Source organism: Chrysochloris asiatica, unplaced genomic scaffold, assembly GCF_000296735.1.
Source record: "Chrysochloris asiatica unplaced genomic scaffold, ChrAsi1.0 scaffold00101, whole genome shotgun sequence".
Taxonomy (NCBI): domain Eukaryota; kingdom Metazoa; phylum Chordata; class Mammalia; order Afrosoricida; family Chrysochloridae; genus Chrysochloris; species Chrysochloris asiatica.
The window spans coordinates 9,684,102-9,705,869 of record NW_006408619.1 but is presented as its reverse complement, the minus strand read 5'-3'; the positions used below and the strand labels follow the sequence as shown (position 1 = coordinate 9,705,869).

The following is a 21,768-nucleotide window of genomic DNA, read 5'->3' as shown; positions in this document are numbered from 1 at the left end:
AATGTCTCCATGCCCTGACCAACATTTCCTATTGTTCTTTATAAAGAAATATTATTATTACAGCTTTCCTACTGGGTGTAAAGGGGTATCTATCTCACTGCAGTTCTGATTCGTGTTTCCCTAATGACATCATGGAGTCCTGGTGTGGCGCTGTGCTAATACGCCAAACTGCAAAGTTGTTTGAACAGCAAAGTTGGTGGTTCAAGTTTACCAGCTGCTCCTTGGAAACCCTATACAGGGTCGCTATGGGTTGGAATCGACTCAGTGACGCTTCACAAATGACTGATAGGACCCCTAGGGTGGCGCTGTAGGACTAGCACTGGACTATGAACCATAAGGCCAACAGTTCAAACCCACCAGCTGCTCCTCAGGAACCCTATACAGGGTCGCTCTGAGTTGGAACTGACTTGAAGACACTGAACCACAACCATGACTGATAAGAGCCCAGGTGGGGCAGTGGCTAAGCTTCCAGCTGCTAACCAGAAGGTCATCAGTTCAAACCCACCACCTATTCTGCCGAAGATGGGGCAGTCTGCTTCCATCAAGATTTACAGCCTTATAAACCCTGTGGACAAGGAGCTCTGGTAGCGTAGTGGTTACAAATCCGGCTGCTAACCTCAAGGTCAGCAGTTCAAAACTACCAGCCGTTACGCAGGAGAAAGATGAGGCTTTCTGCTCCCATAAAGATTTCTAGCCTCGGAAACCCTGTTCAGGGTTACTATGAGTCAGAACTGACTCCACAGCACTTAACAACAAACCCTGTGGACAGTTTATTCTGTTCTACAGAAAAAGCACTAATAATGTTGAACACCGTTTCAAATGCTTATTGGCCCTTTGTGTATCTTCTCTGGAGAAAAATTCAGTCAAATCCTTTGTCCTTTTTTATTGTTGAGTTCTTAATATTTTCTAGAATTTAGTCTTTTATCATACATATGATTTGTAAATATTTTCTCCCATTCTGTAGGTTGTCTTTTTATCTTTTTGATAGAATCCTCTGAATATAAAGCTTTTTCGTTTTGATGAAGTCCAATTTATTCAGTTTTCTTTTGCTGTTTGTGCCTTTAATGTCATATTTAAGAACTTAGTGCCTAATCCAAAGTCACAAAGATTTATGCCTACATTCCCTCTAAGAGTTTAATAGTTTTAGCTTATATTTTAGTCTTTGATTCAATATTTGTATATCTGGTGTGAAGTGGTGTTACAACAACATGTATTTGTTGAAGTAGCATCCTCTATACTGGACGGGCTGTACCATTTCTAACTTCAACTAAGAAAAAGAAAGAAAAGGACCACGGAATAAATCGCCATTTCTTGTTGTTGTTAAGTGCTGTTGAGTGGGTTCTGACCCATAGTGACCTGCATAAGGTTTCTGAACTTGAACCACCGACCTTGTGGTTCAAACCAACATTGCAGTCCAGTGCATTAGCCCGCAGCACCATACTAGGACTCCATGTCTGAATTTATACATTTATTAGTAAGAAGCCCGGAGAGCTAGCCCGTCACAGACTAGACACTTTAGTAGGAAGACAATACAAGACAAACAATAATGGATTCGGAGGTGGATAATGAAAAAATTCGGACATTAGTTATTTAAGCTGTAGCAAGTCACATATTATATCTAGGCCTAACTTTGCCTATTTGATACAATGGCCACAATTCCAGTTTTATTTGCTTCCAGGGTTTTAAGAATCAAAAGACGGACATAAACCCTGTACAGGGTCGCTACCAGTTGGAACTGACTTGCTGGCACTCATTAACAACAACAACATGCTGGTAGGAACCTTGAAATGCTCTAGCATTGGGCTCTGTGACATTGCTGCTAAGCTGAGTAACTAACCCCTTACTCTCCAGTACCTAGAACTGACAGCACGCTCTTTGGTTATAAGCCACACAGTTAAGATACGAGTCACGAGGATTAAGAGAAGCCAGTGGCCCACAGGACTGTTCGGAAGGCTGTGGAGTGTTACTCACCTGCCTTTGATTTGTCTATGAAGCAGCCTTTTGGAGATTTGCTTATGTTCTGGAGTCTCTGCTACACTCTTAGTCAGCAATTTATGATAATCTAAAATGTGAAAACAACATAACTTATAAATTAAGCAGCAGCAAGGCAAAAGTAGCAGTTTGAACTGAGATATGGCTTATTTTCAATTGGAGTGGATCTTAATGGTCTTTGGGTTACCGTCTAGTCACTACACTCAATCTAACAGGCTACGACAAGTTTACGGCACTATTAAGAGATTGCAAACTAGAAGAACCAATGTAAAATACTGTAAAATCACACCAGTCTGGGAAAAAAAAAAAAATTGCTTATATTAGGATTAACACATTCATCCATCTAGTTAACTTCATATTTATGATTAAATGCAATAACCATTTGCCAGACTTGATTCAAAATCTTGGCAACTCCATGTGTGTAAAATTGTGCTCCTCAGGGTTTTAATGGCTGATTGTTTGGGAATTAAATGATAGGCATTACTTCTGAAGCACATTTGGGTGGACTTGAACTTCTAACCTTCTGTTCATCAGCCAAGTGCATCAACCTTTTGTATCACCTAAGGGACTCCTCACACCCACCGGCATGGCTACAATATGAAGGGAAAGGCAATATGTAACAAGAGAGAGGTCTGCATAAAACAAAACACCAAACCCCAGACAATAACAGGTGTTCGTGAGGATGTGGAAAAAAATTGGGACCTCCTGGTGAAGATGAGATATAAAATGATGCATTTGCTTTGGAAAACAATTTAGTAATTTTTCAGAAAGCTAAACAGAGACATCACACAATCCAGCAATTACACTTTTAGGTACATGCATATACCCAACAGAATAAAAATGTATTTCTATACATGTGTTCAAGCAGCATTACTCATAATAGCCAAAGAGAGGAAGCAACCCAAATGTCCAAATGTCCGTCAGTTCGTGGATGAATAAATAAAAGGTGGCATGTTCACACAACGGAATATTCAGCCTTAAAAAGGGCTGTCACATACTATAACATGGATGAATCCTGAAAAACATTATGCTAAATGAGAGAAGATGGAAACACAACAGGCCACAATATATGATTCCATGTATGTGAGGAATCTTAGGGGCACAGTGGGTTAAAGTTGGGCTGCTAACTATGAGGTCAGTGTTTTAAACCCAGCAGCTGCTCCTCGGGAGAAAGATGAGGCTGTCTGCTCCCATAAAGATTTACAGTCTCAGAAACCGTCTGACACGGTTCTACCCTCTCCTATATAGTTGCTAATAGTCAGAAATGATGAGGGCAGTGAACTTCGGTTTTTTAAATGTATATGAACTGCCTAGAATAGGCAAATCCATAGACCTAGGAAACATGCGAAATCAGTCACAAGGGAACACATTCTGCATGATGCCATTAACATGAAATGCTCACAATAGGGTAAATTCACTAAAACAGAAAGGAGACTGTTGACTGCCTATGGTCAGGAAAGTTGGGGAAGTTGGAAGTGACTGCTAATGGGTACAAGGCTTCCTTTTGGGGTAAGGAAAATGTTCTGGAATTAGTACTGATGGTTGTACAGTTTTTGTGAATATGCTAGAAACTACTGATTTAAATCTTCAATTTTTTTAAGAAAAAAAGAAAAAGTTAAAAAAAATTAGAAAACAACTGTTTGGTCATACCAAAAAAATTTGAACATTACTCTATTTTTAATTGGCTTTATTAAATAGATTGGGTAGTGTGGTGGATCTATAGAAAGATGGGTAAACAGTGGACTGTGAGCCACAAAGTCAGCGGTTTGAGTCCACCAGCTGCTCTGAGGGAAAAAGATGAGGATTTCTGCTCCCACAAAGATTTACAGCCTCAGAAACCCTGAACAGGGTCATTATGAGTCAGAATTGACTTGGCAGCACTTAGCCACAACACCACAGGTAATTCTAAAGCACAGCCATGATTGGAAAAGATGAATCACTAATGCCTAGGACTCCACAGAGTTTCTGAGGAGCACCTGGTGGGTTTAAACTGCCAAATGGGAATTTAATTTGCTGTAAACTTTCACCAAAAACACATTTATTTAAAAGTTCCCCAGGTGATTCTGATGGTCAGTCAAGCATATGGGAGCCACCAATTCTAACAATTGATATTGAATATTTTACTTCATTTATTCTTTATTGTCAATCTTATCTCTTCTACACAGTAAGTTCCTCTAAGAGAGGACTGTATATTAAAACACTTTGTATCTTCAACATCTGGCATGGTACCCAACATATTAGGTAACTAGATTAAACTGTTTTATCTGTATTATGACATGTTTTCCACTTTATTCATCAAGGAAATATATATTCCATTTTACTCCAATTGCTAACTAAAACGGCAAAATAAAAAAGATGTGATGAAAGCTTCAGGGAAGACTCAAAAGCCCCTAGCCTGACAGCTGGTAAGGGGTAAGAAAAAGCACCTGCAGGATAAGGGCCAGTCTGCACCTGGAGGCTTTGCAGCTCGAAAAGGTTCACTTGAGGCAGTCTGTATGTTCTGTTGGAAGGAAGGGCCACTCACAAATGAAACAGAACTTAAAAGCTTTGGACTTTAATCTTATATCAATCTGCAGTCAGGAGGGAGACAGGAGACAGACCACAAGAAGTCTGTCCTCTCATACTGATTTACTATATATTATTTCTCCATAGTGATTAGCAGCATTCACTGTGTAAGAGGGGAAATGAGAGAGACCAGAATTAATGTTGCATCCATGCTTGGCAGAAGAGAAACTCCCAAGTGTTACCTGAAGGCAACTTCAGAGGAGAGGGGACTGATTTGAGTCCAAGAAGTCCCTTCTATGGTTACCCTAAATGCTGTACCTTTGGTCCTCCTGAAGTTGTCAGGTTTATACTCCAGACCTTCCACAGCTGACACCGAGTGGCTTCGAGGCAATCCCCGCTTTAGTGATCTCTTTGAAGGAGAAAGCATTTTCTGATTGAAGAGGTTTCTTCGAACTTTGGTCACTTCTGAAATCATCCAAAAAAGTCAAACATTATGACTAGCAAATGCCATGTCTGAGAGAACACTAACCTAAACAGAAGCTGCTTCAGAAATGATGTAGAGGCTGACTGCCATAGTCACATTACTATCAGGATTTCCTTACACAGACTCCCTTGATGAGTTCAAACTTTTTATCCTCAACCTCAATTCAAACCCCACTCTTCAGGAAAACAAGGCAGGCTCACATCACTAAAATTAAAAACTTTACTCATTGTTAAAGAATTTAAATCCTAGACAGGGTCACTATGAGTTGGAACCGATCTGACAGCACTTAACAAGGACAGCTGCTGGAATTACTCTTCTCTCCATACACCTTTTGGTACCTTGTTTTCAGCTCACCCTCACGCACAGAACCTGTTCCTTTCAATTCCACAGATTTCATTCTTTTTCTTATAATTACATTCTACTACTTTTCTGGGTTATTTTAAACTATATTCTGGACTTCAAAGCTTGAGTAGTTAGTTCTCAGATCATCTAGACCCAAAGTCAGGAAAGAGCCTCCACTAGGCTATCTGTGAACATGGTGGCATTGTGAAGAACCTAGTGGAGGCTACTCAATTCATCAAAGGTAAATTCTTCAATGAGCAAATTATTTAGATAAAAAACAAGTATATTGGGGTCCACCAAGGAGGAGCCCCTGTGTTTATTCATCAATGATATACATACTAATGTAAATAACACCAGTAATACACACAAAAGTTTCAAACAATGTTTCACCATCTCTGTTTCAAGAGGCCCTGCTTCCTGATTTTGGCTACCTATGAAACTTATTTATATCCTGGATGCCACATTCAATTGGTTACTTTCTCTTTTTCTCCAATACATACACAAAAAAAAAATCTAAAGAAAATTTCAAAGAATAATAAACATGCACCCTTCATCAAAATTCACCAACTGTTACCATTTGCCCCACCTTGTTGTTAGGTGCCATTGAGTCAGTTAAACTCATAGTGGCCCTATGCTCAACAGTCCTCACAAATGTTCTTGTCTGAGCCCAGTGTTGATGTCACAATGTCAATCCATCTGATTGGAGATCTTCCTCTTTGTCACTGACCCTCTACTTTACCAATCATGATGTCCTTCTCTAGGGACTGGTCCCTCCTGACAACATGTCCAAAGTACAAGAGATGGACTGTAACTATCCTTTCTTCTAAGGGACGTTCTAACGGTACTTCTTCAAAGATGGAGTTGTTTGTTCTTCTGGCAGTACTTTCGATATTCTTTGCCAACACCATAACTCAAATCCATCAATTCTTCTATGGTCTTCCTTATTCACTGTACAACTTTCACATGCCTATGAGGGGACTGAAAACCATGGCTTGGGTCAGGTGCACCTTAGTCCTCAAACTGACATTTTTGCTCTTGAACACTTTAAAGAGGTCTTGTGTTACAGATTTGCGTAATGTAATATGTCAGCTGATTTCCTGACTGCTGCTTTCATGAGTGTTGATAGCGGATCCAAGCAAAATGAAGTCTTTGACAACTTCAATCTTTTCTCCATTTATCATGATATTACTATTACTTATTGGTCCAGTTGTGAGGATTCTTATTTTCTTTACAGTGAGGTGCAATCCATACTGAAGGGTATGGTCTTAGATCATCATCAGCATGTGTTTTAAATCCTCTTTGCTTCTAGAAAACATAGTTGTATTATCTGCATATCACAGGTTGTTCATGAGTCTTCCCCTAATCCTGCTGTCACCTTCTTCATAGAATTCAGCTTCTCCGTATAATTTGCTCAGCATACAGATTGAATAAGTGCGGCAAAATGCCCCCACCTTACACATACATATTTTCCCCCTAAACTGTAAGTTGCAGACATTACAACCCTTCATATTCCCCAATACTTTAGCATGTATCTCTTTGAAGAACAATGACATTCTCCTATATAACCACAATGCCATTATTATACAAAGATAGTTCTAATTGATACAATATGGTCTAGCATAAAATCCAGATACAAATTTCTCCTGTCCCAATATCCTTTATAGCTTCTCCACCCCCAAAGTTAGAATCCAAGCAACACCCATAGAATACACTTGGTTGCATGCTTGAACACCTTTCAGATCTTCACTTAATTACCTTTCACTAAAACACTTCCTCTGCCTTTTTTTTTTTTTTTCTTTCAAGACACTTTAAAAAAAAGATTTCAGGCCAAGTTATTTTGAGACTAAATGAATAACTTATTTCCCTTGGGCCTGGCATTTGAACATATTTTATTAACTAATAATTATACAAAACCACCAATTTATAGCCATATACAGCTGCTTAAATATATGGGGTCCTGGTGTGGCGCTGTGGGCTAATCCACTGGACCAGCAAGGTCAGTTTGAACTGCAAGGTCAGCAGTTCAAACCTACCAACCATTTCCTGGAAACCCTATACAGGGTCACTATGGGTCGGAACCGACTCAACGGCACTTAACAACAACAACAGTAACAGCAACAAAGAATATATGGAACTAAAATAAATGTATCATTCTGGTGAACAGATATGTACACTGAGTAAACAAACAGTACCTTGTACTGCATCTTTCACTGGGACTGGAGCCTGCTGGAAAGTAGAGTGAGAATTCTCCTGGAACACGAAGAAATTCCAGTAAGAAAAAATTTAAGGCATTTCCTTTAAAATGAATAGAAAATCCTTAAACAAAATCCTTTGACTCTTATAGTTCTACTTATCTGTAATAGCGATAGGTGTAAAATGCACAAAAATATAGGTTACACAGATACCACACTAAATGCTAAATTGTTGTAAAAAATACAAAATAATAACGAATAGCTTAAATGCTCATAGAGAATGAAATAATTAATAAATGTATATACCCATTCAATGAAGGCATTAAAAGAATAATGAAGAGAGAAAGTAAGTCAAAAAGTATTGCTATAAAAAGCATAGAAACCTTTGTTAAGCAAAAATATCAAAAATGTGAAGGAATTTTTTCTTAACATATCCTCCATCTAGGTCTACATATTCTCTTTTGAAAGCAGCAGTTTGGGCATCCTTGAGTGACTCACACTATGCTCCTTTTAGATGTTCTTTACATTTGGGTAACAATAAGAAGCCTGAAGGGACAAAAGCAGGGCTGTAGGGTGGACGGCGTAAGGTTTCTCAAGGAAATTCTCACCACAAAGCCCTTGCTACCCTTAAACAATGAGCAGCATTTTCATGATAGAAAAAAATTCCTCGATGCACCAGTGCATTTTTTCATTTTCTTAAAATATCTTCCTAATAAGGCTCTTTGAGTGGCCTGTGTCCTTCAAGAGATTATCTCATTTGAAAAAACAAAACAAAAGAGTCACCATAATCTGAGCTGACCAGCTGACCTTTCTGCCCTGACCAGCTCAGCAGATCTCAGAATCCACGGTTTAAATTGGACCTTTTTTTTTGGAAGGCAACTTAGTGAAAGTCAGACAAGTATGTTACTTAAAGAATGTTTCAGCTGAGCTTCCAGGCTAAGACGAACTAGGAAGAAAGGCCTAGAGATTCATTTTTGCCAAGAAGCCAATGAAAACCCCATGAAATGAACTATACTGGTTCTTCAAGCCACTCAGATTTAGTCTACACAAACACAACATCTAGTCCTTTCAGTTAAAAAAACTGCCACTTAATTATTGTACTACTAGCTTTGACATGAGAGAACACTCTTTTTAGACAAAATTAAAACTGTGGTGCAGTCTGCAGACTAAAGTAATTAAAGTAATAGTACCAGTCAAGAGACACAAAGAGCAGAATGGATAAGAAAACAGGATCCTTCAATACGTTATCTACAAAGACATATCAAAAAGAGAGATAGCCTAAATACCCATCAACAGAAGAATGGTTAAACAAACTTTGGTACATACACACAATGGAATACTATACAAAGTTAAAGAATGATAATGAACCTGTGAAACACCTCACAACAAGGTTGAACCTGGAGGGCATTATGCTGAGTGAAATTAGTCAATCACAAAAGGGCAAGCATTCTATGAGATCAAGGTTGTAGAAACAATCTATGATGGTTACAACCATGCAGTGGAAAAGGGAAAATTATTCATGGAGTCCTGGTGTAGCGCTGTGGGTTAATGCGCCAGACTGTAAAGCCGTTTGAACTGCAAGATTGGCAGTTCAAGCTCACCAGCTGCTCCTCAGAAATCCTATACAGGGTTGCTATGGGCCAGAGCCAACTCAATGGCACTTAACAACAACAAAACAGTAGACACATATTAACATGGGTGACAGGGCAGGCAATATACACAAGAGGTTGGCAGAGGAAAGATACAAGGGGGGAATGAAATAGCTAAATTGTTGGTGCATGGAGGGGATTGCAACTATGTAATGAAGCAAGTATATATAACTTGCTGAATGTAAACCTTCACTCAATTCACAATAAAAAGTTAGAAAAATTAAATTAAATTAAAACTGTTTTGGCCAATCTAAAAGAAATGTTCTGAAGAGTAAAGCTGGGAAGGATGGGAATCATTGCAAACTCTAGTGAGAAAGGAGACCTAACATTTATTGACCATCCACTTTTGAATTTCATACTCTCCAGTCAAGATTTCAAGATAAGATTTGTATTTTATTATAGGTAGGGTATGCATAGGACTGCTCACAACAAGACTCACAAGTTCAAATCCACCAGCAGCTCTCCAGAAAGCCTACACAGGGCCGCTATGAGTTGGAACCAACTCAACAACACACAACACAGGTAAGGTGTGCTGAGAAAGACAAGGAGCCCTAGGAATGTTGTAGATTATGAGCAAGGTCTGTAGTTGGAATCGACCAGGCACTCTCCAGGAGAAAGATAAGGCTTTCTGCTCCCTAAAGATTTATAGCCTTGGAAACCCTGTACAGGGTCGCTATGAGTCAGAACCGACTTAGAAACAGAGCAAACTAGTATTGCAAATATTAGATTACTGCTTTTAAAGGTAGTTCTCATAGAATTGAGATAGTTGATTTGGGCAGTTCAAAAGTTTCAATTCACTTAGTCTCTTGTTTCCCTGCCGCAGCTGCTGTATGCTGTGGAGTCGGTTCTGACTCACAGCGACCCTGTACAGGGTTTCTGAGGCTGTAAATCTTTATGGGAGCACAAAGCTTCATCTTTCTCCCGTGGAGTGGCTGGATGCAAACTACTGACCTTGCGATTAGCAGCCCAACTTGTAACACACCATACTACCAAGGTTCCTTGTTGCTGTTTTTGTCAAGTGCTGTCAAGGTGACACTGTATTAATCCCCACTTAGTAAACTGATACCAGCCATGGAAACAAAAACTTCAAATTCTTACAGCTAATAAGCACAGAAAAACAAAGACCACCTGGCTTTGTCAATTTGTTATTAAAGAAAACATTCTTGTTGTTGTGATGTGCCGTCGAGTTGGTTCCAACTCATAGCGACCCTGTACATGGTTTCCGAGGCTATACATCTTTATGGGAGCAGAACGCCTCATCTTTCTCCCGCGGAACAGCTGGTAGTTTTGAACTGCTGACCGTGATGTAACCACTATACTGCCAGAGCTCCTTAAAGAAAACATACATAATGCAATGCAAAGTACTGTTTTGGTATGCAACTAAAGTCCCAGTATTTTGAATACATTGAATTTCAATGACCTCTTTGCTTATTTTAGTTATGATTTTATGAACTGTTAAGAAATCTACCTTAAGGATTTTGAAGTAATCTATTTATTCCGACTTTTATTTATTTGCTATTTTGGTTAATCCCTTAACAAATTTGCATTTCTTTATTCCTTAGAGTATAGTTTTATAAATTTTCCAAAAAAAAAACAAACCAAAATGATTTAACTTCACTTTGCAATCTTCAATGACCAGTTTCCCAAACCAAACTAGAGTCACTGCTTCTCACTTGTATCGCGTCAGCTCACGTCAGAACGACAACTTCAGTGCTGGAGATTACTCACGTGTTTTGCAGCTCTCCTGGACACTTTGGGAATTTCAATTTGTCGAAGATTCTGTGAAACCTCTGCAATGCTTTTATGCCTGATTAATGCATTTTTCCTTTTAAAAACAGAAGGGAATAGTTAGATACACTCTTAGACAGATGTTACTAGTAGTCAAGTTGGAATGGAGCTAGAATTAAAACAAACAAACAAACAAAAACAACCAAAGCAGGTATCTTGTGGTTGGCATAGAATTATAGCCCATCAGAATTTCTAAAAATCAAGTAGTTATGAAAATGAAAGGACCACGGAGAATTAAAAATTAAGCTGAGGATGCCCTCTGTCACCGCTCCTATTCAATATTGTGCTAGAAGTCTTAGCAAGAGCTATAGGGTAAGACAGGGGAATTAAAGGCATCCAAATTGGCAAAGAGGAAGTAGAACTCTATTTGCAGACGATATGATCCTATACGCAGAAAACCCCCAAAGACACAGTAAAAAAGCTACTAGACCTCATTGGAAGATTCAGCAAAGTGGCAGGATATAAGATCAACATACAAAAATCTGTTGGCTTTCTCTATACCAATAATGGCAGCACTGAAAAGGACATTAGGAATGTAATACCATTTACAATAGCCACCCAAAGGATGAAATATCTAGGAATAAATGTAACCAGAGAAACAAAGGACTTATACAAAGAAAATTACAAAACACTACTACAAGAAACCAAAAGAGACTTACAAAATGTACGAATGTACCAATGCTCGTGGATAGGAAGACTTAACATTGTGAAAATGTCAATACTGCCCAAAGCAATTTACACATATAATACAATCCCAATCCAGATTCCAACATCATTCTTCAAAGAGAAGGAAAAAACAATTACAAGCTTCATATGGAAAGGAAAGTGACCCAGGATAAGCAAAGCACTGCTTAAAAAGAAGAATAAGGTTGGAAACCTCTCACTCCCCAACTTCAAAATCTACTACACGGCTACAGTGGTCAAAACAGCTTGGTACTGGTACTATCAAAGATGCAATGATCAATGGAACAGAATCGAGAATCCAGTAATTAACCCATCTACATACAGTCAACTGATTTTTGACAAAATACCTAGATATATTGCATGGGGAAGTGATAGTCTCTTCAACAGATGGTGCTGGCAGAACTGCAAAGCGATATGCAAAAGACTGAAACAAGACCTTCACTTCACAACCTAAATGTGAATCCCAGAATTATGAAGGCCATCGTTGAAAAAATAGGGACGAATGTGAGGGCACTAATTCAGGGAATACACCGACTACAAAACATTTTAAAAACTACACAAACAAAAGTAGACAAAATAAATGAGTGAGACATACTAAAAATTAAAAACTTATGTGCATCAAAGGACTTCACCAGAAGAGTGAAAGGGGAACCTACAGAATGGGAAAAAATCTTTTGCAATGACACATCAGACAAGGGACTTATTTCTAAAATATATAGGAAACTACAACACCTCTACAAGAAAAAAACAACCCAATTAAAAAATGGGCACAGGATCTAAACAGACACTTCACCAAGGAGGAGAACCAGGCAGCCAACAAACATATGAAGGGATGTTCACGATCACTAGCCATTAGAGACATGCAAATCAAAACAACAATGAGACACAGTATATTTTGGGAGCTAGTGAGGGGGGCAATACACAAGAAGGGGGAGGGACAGAGGTAAATAATGATGTATGCACAACCTTGGAATAACAGGGCTCTGGGAAACAGGGATTGAGACATGGTTGGAATGGGGAAAAGGGGGGAAACAATATTAAGATGGTTGGCTGTCTTTTGAATCTTGGTTTCCCTTGCATACCATTATAAAATAAACACTTGAGGGGGAGAGAAAGGAATGGCCAGAAATATCACCATAGAAAGCTTGTAAGTCTGCCTATAACTGATTGGAATACCTAAAATGGGGCTACAACGTGCTCAGTGAAGGAGGCTTCATGTGGAGCCTCTGCATTACATAAGACTATAGGTGGAATCCTGAACAGCATCCAGAATCTTCAGAGGTGGGAAATTTCCACTTGAAAGGACAAGCAGACCAGCTTGGAGTGGCTAGAAGAACAGAAGATACTTCTTGAAAGAAAGACTGACAGGAAAAATACACAACAATATAGGCAAACCGACTGATTACAAGAAAAAGCAAGTTGCTCACCCAGGAGACATCAAGACAAGTGGTCAGGTCCCCTCAGAGCAAACCCCCTTTCAAGACTAAGACTCAATGGGAATACATGCTCTGATTGGTTACCTCGTTCGCCACCAATAAGGGAAAGTGAGGGAAAAACAGCAACGAAGCTGCGAGCTAAGCCCTACTACGTTCAATAGACTCCTGTGAACGTAGACCTGATGGAGACCTGGTTGGCCAGCAGTGTGGCAAGATCTAAGGACTCTTGGACCCAGAGTCAGTGACATAGCCACAGAGGACTAAAGTGGAGAGTGAAGTGTCTAGCTGATAAGAAGAGAGGGCATATGCACAAGAACATCCACACTTGCAGATAATACCCACTTGACCTGACTTCAATGACTGGATGATCAGAGCTCAACTAGAAGAAAGAAGAGGTAAAAAAGTAATCTGATACAATTTGATGAACTTGAGCTACACCTATGGATGCAGTAGCTCAAAAGAGGGAACAAATCTTTACAGCAAGGATCATTCCCATCCCCCTCCATACACAGAGTGGACAGGGATGGGCAACTTGGACATTGGCTACCCAAAGTGGGGGGGCTACAAAGGCAAGAAGTGACAGATTTACAAGCTTTCAAGACGGAACCTAGATCCAGAGGGCGTGGAGGAAGGTAGACTCTCCACTGAGTAGTATCCAATCTGTCTAGGTGGGGCTGATGAAAGGAAATGCGGATAGGTCTCTTGTGATACAACAGTGAATAATTGCTGTCAGGACTGACTGTGAGGGTTGGAAATGTAAAGGTAGACATTTTGTATAGCAAGGAGGGGAGTGATTAACTTTACAGTCTAGGAGCGGAGGTCCCTGGGACCATCAAGGGAGAAGAGCAGAGTGGGACGCTACCCAGAGAAGCAGTGATGCCAGAGATGGAGTGGATGGGGACTCTAGACCCGGAGAGGGAGAGGGGCTGTGTGTGAAGACCGGGGTGGGCAGGCTTGCAGGATATACCCTTTGGTTGGTTGATGATGCATGGGGGGATTATAACCATGGCAATGAAACAATATTCGATAGGATGAATGTAAAACTAATGTTCTCCCATGTAAATGATGACATAATTCACAATAAAACATTAAAAAAAAAAAAAATTAAGCTGAAACCCTACACTTACTTCATGAAAGGCTCCTAGTTCCTGAGTGGACTGTAAAATGAATACTACCTAACCTGGATGATATGAAGAGTATCATATGTTCATTGTTTATTCCGTATGCTAATCTTGGGTTCAAGCTCACCAGCAGCTCCTTGGAAACCCTATACAAGGTTGTATGGATCGGAACCAACTTGACGGCACTAAACACTAACAATGATCTTTGGCTTTAGACAAAAAGGCAATATTGATTCACTAAGTTATGAGGACAAAGATACCTGGACTGGAGTATGTCCTTTCTCAGATCTGTAACCAATAGTGTAAGGAATTCCTTTGACACCTACCTTCTCTTCTTGGCTGACCTGGTACGAAGTTCCTCCAGTTGGTCAGATTCAGTGCTATCTGACACTGATCTATGAGTGTTGGTTAAAAGAGGCACAGAAAGATCTGGTGATTTGCTGTCCTGCGTCATGGAGTCATCACTGAAAAAATCTGTAGGAAGGACACCAGCCAGTCTCTGAGGAATTGCAAAGCCTAGGCTGTAGTACAGATTTCCAAGTGTCTTTGGAATGGAGTCGATATACCTGTGAAAACAGAATGGCTAAATGAAGAACTGACAGTCACCATTTCACCCTCACTATCCCTTTCCTCAGCCAGCAGGAGAAATCATCCTTACAATTCCAATATTCTAAGACAACACCATGTGTAGCTCTCAAACTTACAATTCCAAAATTTCCTCCAGAAATTTGGACAGGTACGCTGGGTCCTCAGTTAAACACACCATGCGCAGCAAATCTGTCACCTGAAGAAGATTACAGAGAATTACCACATGCCTTCTGCATGGAAGCTCAGGGCATTTATGGCACATTCCCAATGCACGAAGCTGTAGCAGACTTGCCTCCTCCACGACTTGCTCCATATTATCTGTGCTGTCTTGTATCAAAGGGCACTGCAGACACATCTCCAAACGAAGAAATACCTGAAGCTGACACCTTTAGAGAAAAACCAACAACATTTGGTCATATCTATTACTCTGAGTGCTGCTTAACCCATACACTGAAAGCTCCTTTCTTAAGAGCAGACCTGTTTCGACAATGAATAACAATGAAATAGAGAAGAGACACTGCCTTCTCTAAATCACCAGTATGGTTATTCAGTGACCTAATCACCCTACTGTTGTTAAATGACATTCAGTCAGCTGACTCATAGCGACCGACCCTGTATAGGGTTTCTGAGGAGCGGCTGGTGGGTCTGAACTGCAGACCTTGCAGTTAGCAATCCAGTGTTTATCCTACAGCGCCACACCAGGACTCCATAATTACCTTATTGGGGGATTCAAACTGTACCTTAGAACATCACAGACCAATCAGTATAAAAGCATGTTCCAGCACGTGGCAATCTACTGTAAATTGATAGATGCATATATTGGAGCTTTGTTTTATAGTATTGATTAAAAATTTTTAAAAAGTTACTTACTCTCTGACTTTGGCTTCTTTATCCAGTTTCTTTCCTAGATTCTGTCGAAGGCTTTTGCTAGTTTTGAAGAGATTCTCTTTTACTCGATTCAAGCAATTCATCTAAAAAAAAATACATACATTGGAGAATATTAAGTTATTATCATAGGAGCTCTGGCAGTATAGTGGCTATGAATCGGGCTGCGAACCTCAAAGGTCAGCAGTTCGAAACTACCAGATGTTCCGCAGGAGAAAGATGAGGCTTTCTACTACTGTACAGATTTACAACCTTGGAAACGCTGTACAGGGTCACGGAGTTGGAACCGACTCCACGGCACATAACAACAACAACAACAACATTATTTTTAAGGAGCCCTCCTGCTGTAGTATGGAGTCCTGGTATGGTGCTGTGGGTTAATGTGCTGGACTGTAAGGTTGGTTTGAACCACAAGGTCAACAGTCCAAGCTCACCAGCTGCTCCTTGGAAACCCTATACAGGGTTGCTATAGTTAGAACTGACTCGACAGTGCTTAACTACAACAACAAGCTGATATAGTAGGTTAAGTGTTGGGCTGCTAACCACATGGTTTGCAGTTCAAACCCACCAACCACTCTAAGGGAGAAGGGTGAAGCTATCTGCTTTCATAAAGATTTACTGTCTAGGAAACCCAAAGGAATAATTCTACTCTGTCCTCTCGGGTCACTATGAGTCCGAATGGACTCGACGGCAGTGGGTTATCTGTGTTTTTATGGAGCCGTGGTAACACAATGGTCAAGCACAATGGTTTAAACCCAACCAGCTGCTCTGCTGGAAGCAGACCTGGCAATCTGCCTCCATAAAGAGATTTGTTGTTGCTGTTAGGTGCTATTGAGTCGGTGCCTACTCATAGCAACCTTATGCACAGCAGGACGAAACATTGCCTGATCCTGGGCCTGCCTCACTACTGTTGGCACGCTTGAGACCATAGATGCTGCCACTTACTAAGGAAATACCATGGGGCAGCTTGGCTCTGCCACACGGAGGCACTGGGAATCAGAATCAACTAGATGGCACAGAACAACAGTTTATTCCTTCAGAGCTACTACCTCTTAAAGTAGTAGTCCTGGAATGTTGCTGTAGGATAAGCACTGGACTGTTAACTACAAGGTTGGCAGCTCAAACCCACCAGCAACTCCTCGGAAACCCGATACGGGCTTCTCATGAGTCAGAACTGACTCTGCAGCACTTAACAACAGCAATAACTTCTCATAGAAGGGAGGCACAGATCCTTACAAAATCTCCTATTCTTTTACTTGAATGAAAAGATAGTGAAATAAATATTCGTGTACATCTTTAAAAAGAACATTGTAAATAGATACTTAAGAACTAATGGTCATAGATACAGCAAATCAGATTTGAACTCTTAAAAGGAAGATTAAAAAGTATAAACACTGCTATTACTTAAAGAGAGATCCAGTTTTCACCATGAATAAATCATTAATTATTTGATGCAAACCAGTGGTTCACAACATTCACTGTGCACAAGAACCATCTAAAGTGCTTTTTTTAAAGTACACGTGCCTAGGTCCTAACCCCTAGGAATCAATTACTGGTAGTCGGGAGGAAATACGAATTAGCATTTTTAACAAATGCTCTAGGTGATTCTAAAATGTCACTAGGGTTAAAGTCACTGGTTTAATCGAGGCAGCTAACAGCTCAGACGAAGACAGAACTGTTGATAAAAAGGCAATATATGTAATAACCTCCCCTCTCAAACCTTTTCCTTGATTTCTGCCTCATCTCCTACTTCCAAGATCTGCAATTGTGCTTGTCCCCTTCTCATCATGTTAAAATCATGTACTTCATAACAGACATCTTCTGAGACATACAAACCAAACCCACTGATGACATCTACAATAAACAACAGCTCAGCTCTCTTACTTCTAATTCCTTGGTGCCTTTGGATTTTAAGAATGCTTTAAATGCTGCGATCATGTTCTGAGCACATGAACACAATGGTATTTCTCCAGTGGCCACAGTCTGTTGATAATTTTCTTGTAAGTGAGACAGTAGTTCCTCCTCAGTGTTAAAATCTGTAGGGGGAAAGTCAAATATATCACATCCAGCAGAAGTCCTAATATTGTTACAGCCAACAGATGTCAACTTGCGGAGACTTTTGCACCAAGGGGCTTCTGGCAATGTCGGGATTATCATGACTAGGAGGGTGGGAGTGGTATTGGCATCTAGTGGGTAGAGGCCAAGGATGCGATTAAACACCCGACAGTGCACAGGAAAGCCCCTGCCGCAAAGGATTATCCCTCCCAAAATATCCTGGATGCAGAGAAGGTGATTAATTTTAAGACTTTGAAAACCAAGCATACATTCTAAAAATATAAAGGTAATCACTTTTATTACATAGCACAAGAATTATAGAACCTACAAATGTAGAAAAGAAAAACAGGAAGGGAGAAAACTTGATTAATCCCACACAATACAGGGAAAAAAAAGAGAAAAAGCATGGCAAACAGAAAGCACAATATAAGATGTCATACAAACACACCCAAATTTATCAGGGATCCTAGTAACTGTAAACAGTATAAACTTGCTGGTTAAAGAGACTCAAATGAATTACAAAAAACAAAGATCCCTGCCGTTTAAAAGATAGACCTGAAACATGAGCCAAACACTGAAAATAAAGGATCAGAAAAGGATCTATCAGGCAAACACTAAAGGAAACCTGGTGTTGTGATATTATTGGAAATGCCAAAATAGACTTTAAGGTATAAAGTTTTTAGGAATAAATAAAAAAAGGGTTATTTTTGTTGTCTATTGCTGTTAAGCGCCACTGAAGCGGTTCTGACCCATAGGGACCCTGTATAGGGTTAGGGTTTGTGGGGGGTGGCTGGTGGGTTTGAAACACTGACCTTGCGGTTCAAACTGACCTTACAGTCCAACACACATTATCCTGTAGTGCCACACCAGGACTCTAAAAAGGGTTACAGCTCATTGATAAGACATAGTGTGGTATCTTATATTTACTGATTTCTATCCAAAGTCTGCTAATTTCCACTAAATGATTGGCTTGTTGTTAAGTGCTGTCAAGTCAGTTTCAACTCATAGCAACCCTGTATCGGAGTCCTGGTGTGGCGCTGTAGGATAAGCACTGGATGCAGAGGTCAGTTTGAACCACAAGGTCAGTGACCTACCAGCTACTCCTCGGGAACCCAATATAGGCTCAGAACCGACTCAGTGGCATTTAACAATAATAACTTAGGGTTTCTGAAGAGCGGCTGGTAGATTTGAACAACTGGCCTTGAGGTTCAAACCAATCTTGTGGTCTAGTGCTTATCTAACTGCCATACCCGGACTCCCAGAGATTGGGTGGGAGCATACAAACAGGGTGTGTGGGACTCTAACACCAGGACTGGTTAGTTTTGCCATCCCACTAGGTTTACAAGGAGTCATCTCAGAAGCAGAAACAGATGATCCCAGGACCATCAAGAAAGAAGAGCATGAGATCCCCTCCTAGGAAAGGACGGAGCAGAGACGGCAGCAGCCGAAGCTGCAGCATAGAGAGAGCGAGAGAGCAGCTGTGGGCTCCTAGGTCCATGGACCGAACTGAGCAGGAGGCTGGCTTGAAGAACGTCCCTTTGGGCATTCACAGACTTGTCTGAGTAGGGCAAAGGCCAAGGGGCCACTTGGCTAAGAGGCAGAAGACAAGAGCGAGATGTGCCCGTAGTAAGGCAGAGGTGTTCTTGATTGGAAAACAGCTGCGTCCTGAGTTGTTTTTTGATCCAGAATTGTGTCCTGCTCACTTCCCTGATAAACCCCATAATCATGAGTATTATTATGAGTTCTGTGTAGCCACTGCAATGGATTATTGAACCCAGATGTGAAGCAAAGAGTCTGTGGGAGGGATGGGTGGTGTCAGAATGGGGTAAAGACTGTTGTAGGATAGAGTCTAACCTCCACTTCTTAGCAATCTGCCTTAGGCTAGTTTTGAGTTTGAGTCTCTTTCCCCCTGTGAAGCCAAGTCAGACATGGCCCCCACATGGTTTTTGCACATGGTCATGAGGAAGGTAACAACACATTTTAACTTGTACAAATATAACAAGAAAGCCTCAAAATATATTATGAGAACACTAGTAGAATTGCAAATCTACTATTATCTCAGTTATAGATTTTAAAGCTGGCAAAAAAGTTGTAAGCATGTTCAATATTTAAACAGTAATAAACTTGATATAATGGATATTTATAAAACTAGGTCCCTAAGAATTAGAGACCACACACTTAGCCCCCCCAAGAAAACAGACATGACTTGGTATACACATCAAGTCTCAGCAAATACAGACAGAGCACACACACATCTGTCTCTAGAACAAACAGAACAATAACAAAATGTGATCACAATTTAAGCCATAAACAGAGTTGCAGCAACTATCAAAGTAGCAGTATCTTCAATACCTTACAGACCACATTAACTGAGCCGTATAATTAAATATAAACTACAAAATTAAAACACTTCCTGAAGTTATAGAAAGAGCCCTGGTAGCTGCTACCTGTAAGATCAGTGGTTCAAATCCACCAGGTGTTCCATGGAGAAAGATGTGGCAGTCTGCTTCTATAAAGATTTCAGGCTTCAAAACCTTCTGGGGCAGGTGTACCCTGTCCTGTAGGGTTTGCTATGACTTGGTGGCAAGGGGTTTGGCTTTGCTTTTGGTTATGTTATAGCATTAGAAAGAATTTGGAACTATTAATGAAAATAAAAAAGTTGCATAATGCAGCTACATTTATACTTCAAAGGTGAAATTTAGAGACTCATATGATAATCTGATAAAGAAGAAAAATTAAAAAACAAGAGTCAAGAGTACAACACAAGAAGTGTAACAATATAGTGAATCCAAACACTAAAGAAGGAAGGTAATAACGGACCCACGTGAATGAAAGAGAAAACAGAGAAACACCAGAAATCAACAGAAACAAAAGATGTTTCCTTGAAAACCCAAATAAAACAGACAAATCTATACCAAGATGGAGCAATTTTTAAAATAGAGAGAAAAGACAAAAATAAACATTAGAAATGAAAAAGATAGAGTGGAAATTTAAACTATTATTAAGTAAGGGCAAGTTCAAGCAGCTCTGGTAGCAAGCACAGTGGGTTATGAGTTGGGCCACTAACTACAAATTCAACAGTTCAAATCTACCAGCTGCTCCATGAGAAAAAGACAAGGCTTTCTGGTCTCATAAATATTTACAGCCTCAAAAACCCTATACAGGGTTGCTGAGTCAGAAACAACTTCACAGCACATAACCACCAACCACCACCAAGGTCAAATTCATTTTCTTCAAACAAGTATCCAGATGTCCTAGTACCATTTGTTGAAAAGACAGCCCCGTTTCCCACTAAACAATGGTGGCAGCATTGTTGTGCAGGGTTACTTCTGGACAAAATGAGATCAGAAACGGCATGATTATCACACTGTCCTGAGAACTGTGATATCTTGCACTCCCTTACATATATCATCCACATTCTCACCTCACGTTGTTGTTGTTAAGTGCCGTCTAATGGATTCGGACTCATAGCACCGCTGAATAGGGTTTCCAAGGAGCAGCTGGTGGGTTTGAACCACTGACTTTGTGGTTAGCAGTCCAGTGCTGATCCTACAGCGCCACGCCAGGAGTCATCTACCTTGCTTATTGTTAAGTGTCATTGAGTCAGTTCCAACTCAAAGGGACTCTGCACAGGGGTTCCAAGGAGTGGCTGATGGGTTTAAACCACTGATCACTCAGTTAGCAGTCTAGTGCTTATCCTATAGCACCACAGCTATCTTTACCAGTACATTAAAGATGTTTGTCTCATTTAAATTGATTAGCAACAATAGATCTAGGATCTCCACTTTCTGTCGAGAAATTAATACTTAGAGCAGCAAACCTTCACTCCAAAGGTTCCCAAAAATTCAGAGGTAACATCTTGCAAATTTCTGCCTGAAGCCCATAAACTACCCTCACAATCATCTCCAAGAGCTCGTACCGGCACTGTGAGTGAGGATATACCCTAATTCAACTTATTAAAAAGGAAAAACAACAAACAAGAACAAACAAGATGGCGGATCGGGTGGACGTGTAGTACAGAGCTCCGCCAACAACAACACAGAATAC

General features: G+C 40.2%; 1 protein-coding gene across 1 annotated transcript in view; it reads right to left on the bottom strand.

Annotated features, from left to right (window-relative positions):
* Positions 1–21,768, bottom strand: part of TICRR (TOPBP1-interacting checkpoint and replication regulator) — a 54,012-nt gene that overhangs the window by 11,278 nt on the left and 20,966 nt on the right. The window contains exons 8-16 of the mRNA XM_006867172.1: positions 17,551–17,702; positions 15,652–15,752; positions 15,074–15,167; positions 14,898–14,977; positions 14,520–14,759; positions 10,893–10,989; positions 7,516–7,573; positions 4,816–4,962; positions 1,972–2,062 (exon numbers count right to left, since the gene is read on the bottom strand). Coding sequence (XP_006867234.1) covers positions 1,972–2,062; positions 4,816–4,962; positions 7,516–7,573; positions 10,893–10,989; positions 14,520–14,759; positions 14,898–14,977; positions 15,074–15,167; positions 15,652–15,752; positions 17,551–17,702 — 1,060 coding nt within the window. The remainder of the gene's footprint in view (positions 1–1,971; positions 2,063–4,815; positions 4,963–7,515; positions 7,574–10,892; positions 10,990–14,519; positions 14,760–14,897; positions 14,978–15,073; positions 15,168–15,651; positions 15,753–17,550; positions 17,703–21,768) is intronic.